We start from the raw sequence: 16,902 nt of genomic DNA, 5'->3' as shown, positions 1-16,902 counted from the left end.
TCTTTAAGAGAAGACCATGTCAAATACATGTATTGAACAACATGATGTCGAATAAATGATGACAGAACTTATATTTTTGATTGAATACCTTTAAGAGGTTGAAAGTTGTTTCCTGTCAATTGATTTTGCTTTATGACTGAAAACCGCAGGCTTGATCGACTTGATGCGGCGCTGCAAGATCCGATAGGCGGATGACATCAAAGTACCGCGAGAGCGTTTGGAAATCAAACTTTTTAAATGTTTTTTTGGATCGCTCTCGCGGCACTTTGATGTCATCCGCTTGTCGGATATTGCGGCGTAGGATCAAGTCTAACAAGTCTAAAAACTACTACATGCACGACGTCATAACCAGAAGACGGACCCAGCTTTCATCCTCATTGAGCCAACGTGCGTTTAAATTGGTGGATTTTACCATATAATTAGCAAATTATTGTGTTATTGTTATGTAGGTATGCTATGTGCTTAAATGATAAGCACAATCTACTATACAGTTCGTTTTTTCCCTTTTTGAATATGTTCGCGATGCATAGAAACCGATTGCATCATCCCCGTGCCTACAGAACGTTTTGGATAATCACGTTTATATATGTTTGATTATTTTATTTACATACATGACTTGTTATAGGAAATCGCAGTGCCTTTAAGTGCATAACAAATCTCGAAACTGAACGATTTATAATTAAACGCCATAAATGTATTTGTAAAAATGGTCAGGCACTTGCTTGGTCATACTTCCATTCCTTTTCATTCAAGATGGCGGGCGACGAGTCTGGAACAACGTTGGGTCAGCCACATCTTTCCAAACAAGATCTCAGTACTTTAGTAAGTCGTCTTGTTTTGTTTATTCGTGTCTTATAAGGCGCTGTCTATGCACATGTTTTATCGCCGGTTCAAGTTGACTCGTTTTGCGCACCTTATGATGGCAGACATGCTTGTTAGCTGTACCGGCGAAAGCTTACCACATGATTCATTCGGGTATGGAGAAGGACCCCGTGTAGAAAATACGTCTAAATGTTATACAATCACAACTGTTTGCCACACCAACAATGTCAATGCGGTTAATATAGTTCCAGCTATGTTAACTGTCAAGAATTGGTACTCCTTACATGCATGGCGGTTTGAATGGAAGGTGGACCGCAAAAGTCGTCGTTTTTTTCTTTGTCATAGGGATTCTTTGTTTAGGTCTTTAGTAGTTTATTCTATTGTATACAGTGTTTTTGTTTCTGGGTAACGTTAAGAAATCTGTTTTGCTTTATAGGATGTGACCAAACTGACCCCTCTCTCGCCAGAGATCATCAGTAGGCAAGCCACGATAAACATAGGTGAGGTTTTTTATTCATTTATTTTCTGCTTAATTAATTTGATACGTACAAACACTGACATAATCTGCTATATAATTTATTAGCTTTTATATAAGGTTTGCAAAACTATTATTTCTCTTTATATATTTAGGAACTATTGGTCATGTAGCCCATGGAAAATCAACAGTGGTAAAAGCGATCTCTGGAGTACACACTGTCAGATTTAAAAATGAGCTGGAGAGAAATATTACGATCAAGTTGGGTTACGCTAACGCAAAGGTAAGGGCTAAGTTTGGTTTAATGTAATTATTGCAAGCTACACTCTGAGTCAAAAGCTAGAAATGGCTGTTATTTGATTCAATTCAAGCTTGCGACAGTAAATCGCAGCTTCCTCTTTTTCGCAGGGAAAAACTTTTTTCTCTGTAAGAGAATCTGTCACAAGACTACTGGAAAGATGTATCGGAGTAACAAATTAGACCACAATAATTGACTGATAAAATTACGCACATTGAATTTTCTTTTCTAGGTGTTTAGATTGGATGATCCAAGTTGTCCAAGGCCGGAGTGTTTTAGGTCATGTGGCAGCAGCACACCTGATGAGTTCCCAACAGACATTCCTGGCACCAAAGGCAGCTTTAAATTAGTCCGGTACGCTTGCAATGCTTTTGACATTTGTAATTACTGCATTAGATGCAAAATATTCTGTTTTTTTGTAAATATTTGTGCTTTGAAATCAGGTATTTGAGTGATTCAGTTTTCACTTTTATTTTCTACTGGTAAATTATAGCAAGCATTGATTTTCTCAGATATTCTGATTATCATTTCTTATTAGACATGTCTCATTCGTGGATTGCCCGGGTCACGACATCTTGATGGCTACCATGTTAAACGGAGCAGCTGTCATGGATGCCGCACTACTTTTAATTGGTAAGTATGTATCCCCTTACCAGTTGCCATGGCAATCTTGCAAGCTCCAACTTCTATGACGATGGTACTGAAAAATTATTTTCTAATAAATGTCTTACCTTATTCACTGTTGCAGCTGGCAATGAATCTTGCCCTCAACCACAGACATCAGAGCATTTGGCAGCCATTGAGATCATGAAGCTGAAGCACATACTTATACTGCAGAATAAAATCGACTTGGTGAAAGAGAGTCAGGCCAAAGAACAGTATGAACAGATCCTGGCTTTTGTGCAGGGTAAGGGTTCTCTTCTGGATTTAAAAAAAAAAAACATAATCACCCTATCAAATATTAAGTAATCCATGGAGAGGGGATTATTTAGCAGAAAGTCCAGTTTTCTCTTACACCATGAAGATAATTTTGTCAAATCTCTGTATTTTGTAAACCATGAATTAATTTTAAACAGGCACAGTTGCAGAGGGAGCACCAATAATCCCAATCTCAGCCCAGTTAAAGTACAACATCGAAGTCGTCTGCGAGTACATTGTAAATAAGATCCCTGTGCCTGTCCGTGACTTCACCTCTGAGCCTCGCCTTATTGGTAAGAGACGGTTTATATTGGAAACTACTAAAATCTATTGTTCCATGTGCCGGTTGAGATGAGTGATTGTATGGTTGTGTTTTAAAGTAATCAGATCATTTGATGTCAATAAGCCTGGCTGTGAAGTAGATGATCTGAAAGGTGGTGTAGCTGGGGGAAGTATCCTCAAAGGAGTACTGAAGGTATTTTTGTCTAAATTATTCCTTAATCATGTGCATTGTCAGATATCAAGCTTGACTGTTATTCTTGTTTCTATTTCATGCTGTTCACCTTTATTTTGATTCAAGGTTGGACAAGAGCTTGAGGTCAGACCAGGCATAGTTTCTAAAGACCACGAAGGGAAACTAATGTGCAAACCCATCTTCTCCAAAATTGTCTCGCTGTTTGCCGAACATAATGACCTCCAGTACGCTGCACCTGGTGGCCTTATTGGTATGCAGACTGTACTGGCTATTCTTATGTTATTTTGATACATGGTAGAAGTGAAATACATTATTAAATTCTGTACATTGTCTGTTCCAGGTGTTGGCACCAAGATTGACCCTACACTGTGCAGAGCGGATCGTATGGTGGGGCAGGTCCTTGGGGCTGTAGGTGCTCTTCCTGAGATCTTCACAGAGCTTGAGATCTCCTACTTTCTTCTAAGAAGGCTGCTAGGTGTGCGCACTGAGGGCGACAAGAAAGCAGCCAAGGTGAAGCATTTATTATAAATGGATACACCGAAAAACCAAACAATTTAAGGAAAGCGTGCACTTTTTACAATGTGATGACAAACTTTGATATCTTTCATGGACTACAGGTTCAGAAGTTGTCGAAGAATGAGGTGCTGATGGTTAACATTGGCTCGCTGTCGACAGGAGGACGTGTGAGCGCAGTAAAGGCTGATTTGGCTAAGATTGTGCTCACCAACCCTGTCTGCACAGAGGTGGGAGAGAAGATCGCCTTAAGTCGCAGAGTGGAGAAACATTGGCGGTGAGCATCAATAATCTGGGATTTGGACCTTTTTTCACTTATTCTATGTGAAACGCTGCTGTGCATTTTCAGCTCCGTTATTGTTAGACGCTATTAATGAAAGCAGGCCGTTTTAATCATTGTTCTTTTTATTTCTAGTTTGATCGGCTGGGGGCAGATCAGAAGAGGTGTTACCATCACACCCACAGTTGATGATGATTGAGGATCGACCACATCTTGTCAATGTCGCTCCAACGGACATAATTATTAAACCATTTTCACACATACCCCTGCACAGGCCAGCGTGTTTCGCGGTCAACGCAGACTGGAGAGAGAGGATCTATTGGAGTGGAACGCACTGGTCCTGTATTTTAAGATGTTCACCATCCTACGTGATGGGATTGGTGTCATTTATATATGAGAAATGCAATGAAAACAATTCCTTGGCTTGAAAAAGCAATTGTCAACATCTTTCAGTGATGACTAATAAAAACATTTTGGATCAAACATGTCGTGTGAAGATTGTGTCATAAGTTTTTTTGAAAGTGGCCAACAAAGTAGTCACATTACCTACACAGGTTGTGGTGGTACTTAATTAAATTTTCATGGCTTAAACCTAGTTTTTGAGAATCTTGTTAGCAATTATAAGAGCTAATGATGCAAACCATCAATGTTATTACCCCAAAGTGAGCAGTACCCAGTTAAACAAAAACTAATATGATCACGATTTATTCTCCAGAGACATTGGAAAACGGTGCTTTGGGTTTTTTTGAGAAGAATTTCTTGTTATTCCTCAATATTATTGTTATATTTGACAGCGTGTAAAATAACATTCGGGGTTTTAAAGTACTTATCCCCATGTGCTGCTAATCTTTGGGGATATTTTTAACTATAATTCATGTCATATTTTGTTGCTATATTCAAAGCATGTCTGGGCTGAACTGGTCCAAACTTCTAACACGGACTTTTATTTCAGATAGCTATAGATAAATACAAACAGCCATATATTGTTACTATGTTAATAATGCATAGTTACAGATCTGATGATTTTTGAGTGAGGATTGTTTTTAATCATATAAAAGATTATATCATATAATAAATAGCCGAGCAAACTGTTCCTCTTAATTAAAATGTTTCCCTTTTTTAGTCTAACGCTAATTATAAAGAAAACAATGGAAATAGCAGTATTTGATTATTTTTTTAACGTTATCAAAAGCAGTTTGACTACAAGCTATCACGCTACATTATTATTTTAAGAAATCCATAAGTAACGTATACATTAAATCCATAACTGGCTAACGTCCCGAGTTCGCTAATCACTCTGCGACCACTCTCGCAAAAAATTACACGAAACTCCACAAAACTTCATAACAAGTAAATTCCAAAGCGCAAAACAAACACAAACTAAAAATTCTTGAATCTGCATGATATATCTAAACTTTAAAACGCCATCAGTCCGAAATAATACAGCTCGCGGGCCTGCCAAAAAAGCCACGCAGCAGCGGCCACTCGACTGAGATTCCTTCCGCATTTTCCTGCGGCTCTGCGGCAGTGACGTGCGTCTCAGAAGGCGGCGTAAATGCCGGTGGAGCTGGAGGCTGCAGCGCCTCGGAGCGCATCGGCCCCTCCCCTCCGCGCTTTGCGGCGGCCCGCCCTACTCACACAAGAAGCCCGTATGCGTTCTGCCCGAGTCTGGGGGTGGGAGAAGGAAAGGCGTACGGCCTTGGAAACGAAACAAAAATAATACAAAAGGTAGGCCGCTATATTTAACCCAATCCGAAGTGGGAAGCTTTACGTTTGTATGGTTTACATATGAATGCCATAATTTGAGTGTGTGAAGTCGAACTGAAATGTTGGCGTATTTATCGTATTATGAGATGATCGCTGTTGCAATGTCACGTAGGCCTTTGTTAGCAATGAGCCGCGGCCTTCCGAGGCCTAAACTAGGCCGCGGAGACGAGACTCCGAGGTTGTGTAAGTTATTTATATTGTGATTTGTATACCTTAGAAAATGTGTAAAACGTTTACTTGCATTCACTCAGAGTCTCAATATGGGAGTTTACGTATGTATTTATGAGATTTAATGAATTAATGGTAATCATTCAAAATGGCGATAGGTTTGAGGAAGGGCGTGTCGTAGGTTTTATACGAATGGGCGGGGCTAGTATCGACTCTTCGTCATGACGTAGGAACAAAGGAACTGCCCGTTTTATCACTAAGTAAACAGATGGGAGTAGCAGGGTCTGTAAATGTAAATAATACAGTTTGACAGATTATGGTATTGGTTGGGTCTGTTTATTTTATAGTTGTATGCGTTTAAAAAGTTGCAACTTTTTAAAGGGTAATTGATTATAATATTTATAATATATCCCTGTGTGCTGTGATCTTAAGTTATTTGCTGCTGTCTTATGCAATCTTGTGGTGTCTTGTTATTTTGATATCTATATATAATATCTAAATGTATTGTCAAATGTGGCCGGAAAATTGATCTTGTATATAGATTGAGACATCATGGATAATGGCCAAATTTTTTTTTACTCACAGTTTCATACAAATCTGACTTCCATCTGTTCTAATGTTATTATTTTATTTTGCATCACCTGTCTGTAGGTCTTATATTATGCAGATGAAAGGCAGATACAATGGATGATGATGTAACAGCTCTCTCTCTCCATTCCCATGAGCCCAAGATCATATTCCATGGGACAGGTAAACAAACCCTGACCATGGTGAAGCACGTCAAACTGGTTCTATATGATTATGTTAAGACATTTATGTACAACTTTGTGTATTCATGGGAAAGGTGATGGAGAGGAAGATGAGGTGGTGGTAGAACTGCAAGAGTCCGTTCTCGTTTCTGACGTGGAGGGTGAGAAGATCGTGGTCCATGGCCTCGCCGCTGAGGAGCTGGTCATCCAGGAAGCTATTGAGGATGTGGTAGCTGAATACGTGGCTTGTGAAGAAGAAGAGGAGGGGCTTGCCACTATTGCCGTGGAAACCTGCGTGATGTCTCCAGATGATGTGGCTCTGGAAGATGAAGGTCTGCAGGTTGATGTGGTAACTGACGTTCAGGGGGACCCTGATACCTGTGGAGACTACCTCATGATCTCTTGTGAGTTGGACTTGCCAATGAGAATAGATGTTTGGATTAGATGTTTTTAAAAGGATATGACTCAATATTGACAAAGTCACAAGCCCTACCATATAAATAATTTTATAAGAATAGGCAGAAAAACTAAATATTAATCTAACTTGGTACACGACAACATGCAGAACTCCACAAAATGCGTTGACTTGTGTTTATTTACAGTGGATGAGACTGGAAAGGTGATTTCTGATGAGGATACTAAAATCACAGTTGAAGGCACATTTGAGGATCCAGAAGATGTGGAAAAGGTTGATGATGATGACGATGATGGTCAAGAGGTCATTAAAGTGTACATCATCAAAGCTCACCCAGGGGAGGAGGACTTGGGTAAGTCACATTCCAGTAAACTCCAACCTCCAAGTTTTATTACGTTTATATTTTATTCCTTCATTTGCACAGTTCTTTTGTCATATATTATGAAATTTGATTTTTCAGGGGGCACTGTTGACATAGGAGATGCCGAGCTAGATGTTGATGAGACCGTGGAGCTGGTAGACTCATCTGGAATGCCTTTAAGAGAGAAGATGGTGTACATGTCAATGGATGAAGCCAATCAAAGCCAGGATGACATTAGTTAGTCCTGTTTTTGTCCATTGATGATGTATGTTCTATATCCTAGTGACTCTTGTTGACACCGTTTCCTCTTCTTCCAAAAAGATGTGGCCAAAATCACAGATGAGGTCTACATGGAAGTGGTGGTAGGAGGTGAGGACCCTGGAAGTGCTCAGAGGACTCTTGATAATTCATCGCTCAGCAAAGACTTCATGCCCGTTGCCTGGGCAGCAGCTTATGGTTAGTGAGACGTATACATGCAACACGAGTCCAAACACTTTTTTTTTGTTTTGCATTGTTTTTTAAGCTCAAATTACAAACTTGACAAACTATTTTTCCTAAACTCAATTAACTTTCAAAGTTGAGTTAAGTTGAAAGTTATATTTATCCAAAGTGATCTTTAAGGTATACATTTTTTCACAATGTGTGTTTTCGGGGATTTGAACGACAACTATTGTGTTGTTAGCACATGGTGTACCTGTTTAGGAATGCAGTCATATTATAATGCAGCACAAATGTATTGGAAGGAGATGCCATCTAATAACCTCAAATCTGTATTTCATCAGGTGAAGAGGAGAATGAAAGCTGCGAGAACAGAAATGGAGCAGCTAGCGCTCTGTTGCACGTTGATAAATCTGACACGGTCGAGAGACTCAACCGTCAACGAAGCAAGAACAAGAGCAAAAAACGATCTGAACTCCGGCACATTCAGACAGGTACGATCTAGATTATTTTTATTTTACAGTGTCACCTTTTTGTTTGATTTAAATTTTTTCTTTTATATTTTTTTACCCCAGCAATTATCATTGGACCGTATGGCCAGCCTCTCACCGTGTACCCTTGCATGCTGTGCGGCAAGAAGTTCAAATCGCGCGGTTTCCTTAAGCGCCACAATAAGAATCAACACCAAGATGTGGTAACCAGAAAGAAATACCAATGCACTGACTGTGATTACACCACCAACAAAAAAGCAAGTCTCCACAACCACATGGAGATACACACCCTTAGTAACAAAGCTCAGTTTGAGTGTGAAGTGTGTGGAAAAGATTTTCATCAGCAGGCGGCGCTCTTCTCCCACCGGCTGCAGCACCACCATAGAGATTCGAAGCTTCAAATCCCATCGCCCGCTAACAAAATGCACGAGTGTAAATTTTGTGAATACGAGACAGCGGAGCAAGGGCTACTCAACAGACATCTGCTGGCCGTTCACAGCAAGAATTTCCCTCACATCTGCGTGGAATGTGGGAAGGGTTTCCGGCATCCCTCCGAGCTGAAGAAACACATGAGGACGCACACTGGCGAGAAGCCGTACTCGTGTCTTTACTGCGACTACAAATCGGCAGACTCTTCCAACTTAAAGACGCACATAAAGACCAAGCATAGCAAGGAGATGCCGTACAAGTGTGACCGCTGTTTTCAGACGTTCGCCGATCCTGATGAGCTCCTACAGCACGGATTAACGCACGAGGAGGCCAAAACGCACCTGTGCACCCACTGTGACCATAAAAGCTCCAATTCCAGTGACTTAAAGCGTCATATCATTTCAGTTCACACCAAAGACTACCCGCATAAATGCGAGGTCTGCGGAAAGGGCTTTCACCGGCCATCCGAGCTGAAGAAGCACTCCGCTGCCCATAAGGCCAAGAAGTTGCACCAGTGCAGGCATTGTAACTTCAAAATCTCAGATCCGTTTTTTCTCAGTCGGCATATTCTGTCCGTACACACCAAGGAACAGCAAGCTTTCCCTGACAAGAAAGGACTTAAGAAGACATTTGGACTCGGTGGTAAGAAAATTTTAGGCGGCGCTGGTATGTCCAGGGGTCACCGGGAGCGACGGGTGTACCAATGCCAGTATTGCGACTACAGCACAGGTGACGCATCTGGCTTTAAGAGACATGTGATCTCCATACACACCAAAGACTACCCGCATCGCTGCGATTTCTGCTCGAAAGGTTTCCGGAGACCGTCGGAGAAGAATCAGCACATTATGAGACATCACAAGGACCTAATGCCTGCCATGTGACCTTTAAAATGGCTGCCATAGCAACACCAATCAAAGCACTGAGGCCATCCTTGACAGGAACAGGTTCATCCTGGATGCAAGGATGTGAGTCATTGTAGGCCATAGACCCAAAGCTGATCGCTGGATAGCCAGTCAGATCACGGATGGTATGGGCAGGGTGAAGGTACCAAGGATAAGGCCGCTTTGTGTTGATTCATATTTTCGATTCAATTATTTGTGTCCGGTTTTCACAGGTTGTTATAATGTCAAATTCATGGTTTTGTTGAAGTCCAACACATTAATCATAATGTTAAATCATCAAGGGTGGACACCATGCATGGTGTTAAATTTTGTGTTTGAGCATTGAATTATGAATCTTTGGGGTATTTTTTTTTTACTTTACAAAGAAACGTAATTGGGTAACTTAAATGACTGTGGAATGTGTTTACATAAACAGATTTGATAACTCCATTAACGTTTTGTTAACTGTGGTGCAAAATGTTTGACTGGATTCTTAGCTACTGATAAGAAGAATGTTCAGATTAAAATTCATTAAAAGTTCACAATTAAGTCAATGACCTGGTTCCTGAAAACACAAAAATCATAAATATCTGAAAGTTTTCCTGTAAATAGCAAATCTCTATAGTGGGCTTTAAAAAAATAGAAAGGGTCCTGAGCTTAGATAGGCTCTCAGCAAACTTGCATTTAATTGACAAAATATATTCAGTCAAGACAAAAAAATAACAGTAATATATCCTCAGTGCTGGAGATCCAAACAAAAACTCAAACGTAAATTAGTTTACTGATAATAATCATATTTAATAAAAGAATGAATTTAATGTAAGACAAATCTTCCTGCTAATATTCGCAAGTAAAAAACAATGACAAATGGTGTTTAACTAAACGTTTTCGGAACTTCATCACATCAGGCCAAATGGCTGGTAATCTATAGTTTTAATAAAGAAACATGCGAGTGCGTTCATGTATATCTGAAAGGTGGCCATTTGGCTGTTTGTTTGTTGTAAAACTCGCTTTCAAATTAAGAAAGATCTTTAAATTTTATTTTTTACACAGATACTGAAACTATATAATTTGGAATAAAGATATTCTAAAAGATCATATGTGATGTGTATATCAAATATTTGTAAATACAGAAGTAATAAACAGTATTTTGTGTCCTAAATGTTTTTGTGATTTTTTTCTATACCATTGATTTTGAAATTGAACTGAACACACAAGCTCATTTTGTGAAAAGGTTTATTTTGATAGCAGTATACAAAAGAACATTGCATAATACAATTATTTTCAAAGACGTCTCATTTGTAGAAACCTACATTCCAGAAATCTTGATAGCAGGACCCTTGAGACTTCATTTGGAGAAGCATTGATTTGGTTATGTAAACGCATTTAAGGCACAAGGAGGGACCAATTCCTGTTTCCATATTAAGTCTAAGAGACTAAAAACCAAGCAGAATGGAGACCATATGTTCAGTTCTGTGTTTCCAGGTGAGATGGCAGTGTTGTTTTCTTAGCTGATGAGACTCTTAAGCAGATGGGCATTCTTCTACAAAAGAATAATTGATAATTAAAACCAGTGAAAATGTATTTAAAGCTGTTCTGATCAGTTTAAGAATTCATAAATCCTATAAATGTACCATTTGGTGGCAGAATGACAATGTTTTCCTCCAGGATGCCAGTGTCTAGAGAAAAGGTCTTGAACTTCTCCACCAAGTCTTCAGTAACTGTTGAGTTACGACCTGTGACCATAAAACATTAGGAGTCTATTTTAGCATCACATGTTCATCAAAACGTCACTGCTGTGCAGATAGGACAAAGTGAGCTCTTACCGTAGAGTACGTTGAAAAGCTCAGATACACCTCCCTTGGTCTTGATGGTGTGGATGAAGGCATATTCATCAAATCTGGCATCAACCACACGCATATCATTGTCATTTCCCCAACCTGATAGGTTGTGAAAACATGAAAATTCATTGAGGATTGTTAAATATTTGACTAACAGAAAAATTTCAGTTAAATTTCAGGGGCATGTATAAAGCAGGAAACATACGCTGACTAGTAAAGACGAAGCGTGCCGGAGATTCAGTTTTGTTGGCAAGATGATTCATCCTCCAGCAGGAACCGTTCTCACTATGAAACAAATGAAGCAATTTGAATGAAGCAACATGAAGCCCGAAAGTTGATTTGATTCCTTAATATTGCAACAAAGTAATGAATACAAGGGGGAACAGGTAAAAGCTTACTTCATATTTGTGTACGTAAGGTCAAGGTCTCCATCTTCGGTAGAAACCAGCATAGCAGTTCCCATCTTCATGTTTGCCTTGTTACTAACAAACCATTCTGCATTTGTAGCCATACCAATGATATACCACTTTCCACCCATCTGTAGACAAAAGAGTTCAAGCAAAGGGTTCAAATGACTGACCAAAGCAAACTGTTCTGTTCAAAAATATTCTTGCATAACTTTCCCTGAGAAATGTTTACTGTTACACCAACAGTAGTAAAATTGCATGGTATGTAGTGAAATAGTTAGTTTTTCCTATAATATATATTTTTACCTTTTCCAGGTCGAAGTCAGTCATGGGCATATGTTCAGCGGAGACAAACACTGCAAAAAGCAGAACGCACATCATCTTCAATACGACACTCATCATGGCTGCAGAAGTGTAGAGTTCTCTCTCCGTAGGCTGTCTGAAGGAAAGCAATGCTGGCTGTGCTGAGAGAAGAATGCCAGACCCTGTTTTATCCTTCTATGGGAGCCCCTTTCCCTCCCATTTCAACCCTCAGGTCCTCCCACATCTACTCATTATGGGCGTCACATAACTTGTTATATGAACACGTGTTTTCTAGGTCTATGTGAATTTTTGAGGGAATGTCATTACTATAGAATAGCCGGATGTCTGAATTATTCATTGGGAGCTCCATAAGAGCCTGCTGTGGAATACAAAAAAAATGGAACGATTGTCATATTTGAATATCAAAATTCACATTTTTAAAGACAAAAACAAGTTTGTTCATGTATATCTGGAATGTTGCCATTTGACTGTGCTCCGTTTGTTGTAAAACTCATTTTCAGTATCTCAGTCAAATTACTTTTATTTTACAAGTAAAAATATCTAATGCGATGTGTATATGTTATTTTGTAAATACAGAAGAAATAAACACTACTTTGTGTCCTAAATGTTTTTTTTTATTTTGGAAAGGAAATTCAATGCAAATGGAAAATTTGAATTGCGCAAACATTGTTCATTTGTAAAAGTATTTATTTGCTAGCAGTAAACAAAACCATGAAAAGAGTGCAGATGTGTACTTTTGGTCATAATTTGACGGGAATGACACAACATTGCATAATTCTTTATTATTGCAAAATAATAAATATATACTGTATATATGATGTCTCATTTGGGCAAATTGTTACCATTTGTCTACATCCCAGGAACCTTGGTAGGAGGCCTCTTGAGACATCATTACTAGAGACTGTTAGAGAAGTGCAACATAACTGCAGTTAAGGCACAAAGAGGAGTTAATTTTTGAAGTTTGTAAGAGACTAAAAGTATGTAGAAAAAAGGCCAGCAATTCAGGTCTGTGTTTTCAGGTAAAAGACTGGACCAGGTTTTTTGTATTTTATGAGCCACTTAAGCAACTGAGCATTCTCTGACAAATAATGAGTGAAACATTCTGCAAAGCTTTCACGATAAGGGCTGATAAGTTGATATATAAGGCAGCTGCCCAGATGATCAACATTAGGTTTGTTTGTGGATTCATATCATATCAACCAACAAAACACCATTTGGTGGTGGTTCCCGCAGGAAAAGTTTCCTGCTTCTCCCCCATTTGCGAATACCCAGGGTGTGATTTGTGACTCTCCTCTTTCAAATTCCCCCTTTCCTCTCCCTCCTCCCTGCCTTCAGGTTCAGCTCACTAAAAGTCTACTAAACCTATGTATAACATATGTTGTCATGTTTGGTATCATTTTAAAGGTCTTGGTGCGATGGGTAAAATGATCTAATTTCTTAAACTAGAATGGATTGAACAATATGATTAAGAACATGGGAGAGATTCGATAGTGCACTCCTTATCTGTTTTACCAAGAGCTATCACAGTTGGGGGTCCCTTCAGGCCACGAGAAACTGACCAACCAACAACTGATTGACGTGTTTTATGACTCTTTGTCTCATCTGTGAATATAGATGGTTTCAAAGTGACAACATAAACAAACATTACTGCGCATGGGTGCGTTCGTGGGTTACACTTAACTTCTGATATACATTCACAAACAATAGAGTGCCTGTATATCAGGGGTCTTCAAATATTTTTCTTTGAGGGCCAGGATCTGGTTGCAAGATAACCCTTTGGGTAAGAGATCAATTAATTCTATATGTAACAGTTGTTAATAAAAGTTTCCTTGCCCTAAGGGGTTTCTTGCAACCGGGTTTAGAATCCAAAAGTATAAAAAAGATGTTGGACCGTTTTTATTACCATATCCTTAATCCTATTATCTAAGAGAAGCAAACGATCAGCCAATGACCCGGCATCAGTGTGGAAAGGCCTGAAAGACATTACCAACTAAAAGGAATCATCCCCACAGTCTGTGGTTAGTCAACGACTGGCTGACAATCTGAACGACTTCTATTGTCGTTTTGAAATGTAGAGTCTCACCCTCCACACCCGCCCTGACCCTATCTCTGCTATACCATTAACACCTCCTCTTGACACTCAACCTGCACTAAGGAACTGCGAAGAGGATGTGTGCCAGCTTTCCACAAACAAAAGATCAGAAAAGCTCCAGGCCCAGACAATGTCTCGCCCTCCTGCCTATACGTCTGTGCAGAGCAGCTGTCGACCATCTTCACTCGTATATTTAACAGTTCTTTGGAGCAGTGTGAAGTCCCTTCATGTTTATAACGCTACACCATCATCCATGTACAGAAGAAACCCCAAATCTCTGGATTTAATAACTACAGGCCTGTTCCTTTAACAAATGTGGTCATGAAATCATTAGTGAGAGTTGTACTGGCCTACCTGAAGGACATCACCAGACCCTTTCTTGATCTCCTCTAGTTTGCTTACGGAGCAAACAGGTCTGTGGATGACGCTGTAAACATGGGACTGCATAACATCCTACAACACCTAGACAGACCAGGGACTTACATCAGGATCCTGATTGTAGGCTTCAGCTCGCCCATAATCCCGGACCTCCTTCTGCCTAAGCTTGGAGCTGAATGCATTCAAGACAGTTGAAACGATAGTGGATTTCAGAAGGAACCCTCCATCACTTCCTCCCCTTGTCTTTGTGTTGAATGTCTGTACAAGAAGCTTCCAACACCAAAGAAAATTCCTTGCATGTGCAAGCACACTTGGCAATAAAGCTCTTCTGATTCTGATTTTAGTGTTTCTGTTATTTTCTTCATTTTGTTACTTTTATGCTGTTTTTTTGTTGTTGCTGTTACTCAAAGGTTGTATAGGCTATTAAAACATGTACACAAATATTGCATCCAATACTTTTGCCTTTTTAATTATATTTAATTAAAAGGGATATTGTCTTTTTAGTTGTGTTTTATATTCCTTAGCGGTTAGTTTACCCAAAATGAAATTGCTGTTCATTTCTTCACCTCCCGTTACCCAGTACATCCAAGATGTGGGTGGCATTGTTCACACACTGGAACATTATAACAGGAAGCGGAAGTTGTTGCCTACAACATTGTGGTCATAAAATACAGCTCTTCTTTCCATTTAGGTATTTATTCATACATTTTAACGAATGTAATCTTTACTGTATACTTATGTACTTATTCATTCCGCTTCCTGTTTGTATGTCCCAGTGTGTGCAAATTGTTTTGCTAGACACTAAAATGTATTTAAGAGGGTGGTTGAAGGGTAATTTTGATTTTACAAGTTAAATATCTTATGTATTTATTTGATTTTTGTAAATACAGAATAAGTAAACGGTATTTTGTGTCCTTACTGTTTTTTTCGTTTTGAAATTAAAATTCAATGTAAATGGAGAATTTGAACACAAACATTGTTCATTTGTAAAACATATGTGTTGACAAGAATGACACAACATTTGCATAATACTTCATTATTGCAGGATAATTTTATATGATAAAAAAATGATTTCCTTGAAACTTCACTAGGAGAGACTGTGATTCATCATCTATGTAAGTGCAACATCACTCCATTTAAGGCACAAAGAGGAATAGATTTTTGTAGTTTATAAGGGACTAATACCAAGCAAAAAAGAGGCCAGCAGTTCAGGTCTGTGTTTTCATGTAAAGGACTGGACCATTTGATGTTTTGCATTCTCCTGAATATGAATAATAACAATAAAGAAAAATAAATGAGTGACACATTCTGCAAAGATGTTCACGATAGTAAGGGCTGATAAATCCTATAAATGTACCATTTGGTGGCAGGATGAGAATGACTTCCTCCAGGATGCCAGTGTCCAGAGAGAACTTTCTGAACTTCTCCACCACATCTTCAGTAACTGTTGTGTTACGACCTGTTACCATAAAACATTAAGAGTCTATTTTAGCATCACATGTTCATCAAAACATTGTATCTCTGCTGTACAGTTGGGACAAAATTAGCTCTTACTGCAGAGCGTGTTGAAATGCTGAGATACACCTTCCTAGTTGTTGGTGTGAATGATGGCGTATTCATCCAATCTGGCATCAACCACATAGATATCATTGCCATTTTCCCAACCTGATAGATTGTGAAATCATGATAATACATTGAGGATTATTAGATATTTGGAAAAACATCAGTTAAATTTCAGGCGCAGGTATGAAGCAGGAAACATACGTCCCGGAGTTTCCGTTTTTTTGGCATGATGACTCATCCTCCAGAAGTAACCATCATCTCTCAAACACAATGAAGCAATTTAAAGCCATACTTTGTGAATTATGAGAACAAATGATTAAAAGTCGTTTTGATCCATTTAGCATTACAACAAAGTAAAGAGTACAAGGTGGAACAGGAAAAAGCTTACTGCAGATTGGCAAAGCTAATGTATGCCGCTCTGTATGCCTTCTGAAGTTTATAATCTAATAATGGATTATAATATAATAATGATCAAAATTCAATGCATCCAAACGTACGTACAGGTATATCTGGAACATAGTCATTTTGCAGTGTTTTTATTTTAAATCAAACTTACTTTCAGTTTAACCTTTACGCTTTTTTATTTTTTACAAAGATAATAAAAATATGTAACTTGAAATAAAGATATTCTAAAATATCTTATGCGATGTGTATAAGAAATATTCTAAGTAATAAACATTTGTTCTTGTCCTAAATGTTTTGTTTATCATTTGAAATGGAAATTAAATGTGGATTTAAACGGAACATAGAAACATTTGTTTTTCTGTGAAAGAAGATTTATTTGATAGCAGTAAACAAAACCAGCAATCTACTCATT

At 38.7% G+C, this 16,902-nt stretch overlaps 3 protein-coding genes across 4 annotated transcripts; 2 read left to right on the top strand and 1 right to left on the bottom strand.

Moving 5' to 3' along the window:
• Positions 1-325: 325 nt before the first annotated feature.
• Positions 326-4,264, top strand: eif2s3 (eukaryotic translation initiation factor 2, subunit 3 gamma). The gene is made up of 13 exons (XM_056738080.1): positions 326-387; positions 754-822; positions 1,259-1,322; positions 1,453-1,580; positions 1,828-1,949; positions 2,134-2,228; positions 2,344-2,502; positions 2,672-2,806; positions 2,894-2,988; positions 3,094-3,238; positions 3,329-3,498; positions 3,606-3,778; positions 3,917-4,264. Exons 2-13 carry the CDS (start codon positions 754-756, stop codon positions 3,978-3,980), a joined length of 1,419 nt encoding a protein of 472 aa, XP_056594058.1. The 5' UTR covers positions 326-387; the 3' UTR covers positions 3,981-4,264.
• A 602-nt stretch (positions 4,265-4,866) lies between these two features.
• Positions 4,867-9,930, top strand: zfx (zinc finger protein X-linked). 2 transcript variants are annotated; one of them, XM_056738078.1, is made up of 8 exons: positions 4,867-5,509; positions 6,368-6,466; positions 6,561-6,869; positions 7,068-7,232; positions 7,341-7,478; positions 7,563-7,697; positions 8,024-8,173; positions 8,255-9,930. In XM_056738078.1, the coding sequence occupies exons 2-8, from the start codon at positions 6,400-6,402 to the stop codon at positions 9,478-9,480; spliced, it is 2,190 nt and encodes a 729-aa protein (XP_056594056.1). In that variant the 5' UTR covers positions 4,867-5,509; positions 6,368-6,399; the 3' UTR covers positions 9,481-9,930. The 2 variants fall into 2 exon arrangements, with proteins under 2 accessions (XP_056594056.1, XP_056594057.1); XM_056738079.1 differs by lacking the exon at positions 4,867-5,509 and adding an exon at positions 6,007-6,098.
• A 769-nt stretch (positions 9,931-10,699) lies between these two features.
• Positions 10,700-12,205, bottom strand: LOC130413110 (lipocalin-like). Its single transcript, XM_056738081.1, has 6 exons — positions 12,035-12,205; positions 11,720-11,859; positions 11,527-11,606; positions 11,307-11,420; positions 11,115-11,216; positions 10,700-11,023 (listed from the first exon to the last, which is right to left on the bottom strand). The coding sequence occupies exons 1-6, from the start codon at positions 12,128-12,130 to the stop codon at positions 11,004-11,006; spliced, it is 552 nt and encodes a 183-aa protein (XP_056594059.1). The 5' UTR covers positions 12,131-12,205; the 3' UTR covers positions 10,700-11,003.
• Between the last annotated feature and the right edge of the window lie 4,697 nt (positions 12,206-16,902).

Source organism: Triplophysa dalaica, chromosome 23 (assembly GCF_015846415.1).
Source record: "Triplophysa dalaica isolate WHDGS20190420 chromosome 23, ASM1584641v1, whole genome shotgun sequence".
NCBI lineage: Eukaryota > Metazoa > Chordata > Actinopteri > Cypriniformes > Nemacheilidae > Triplophysa > Triplophysa dalaica.
Note: the sequence above shows the minus strand (reverse complement) of the source record. Positions and strands in the feature narration are given on the sequence as shown.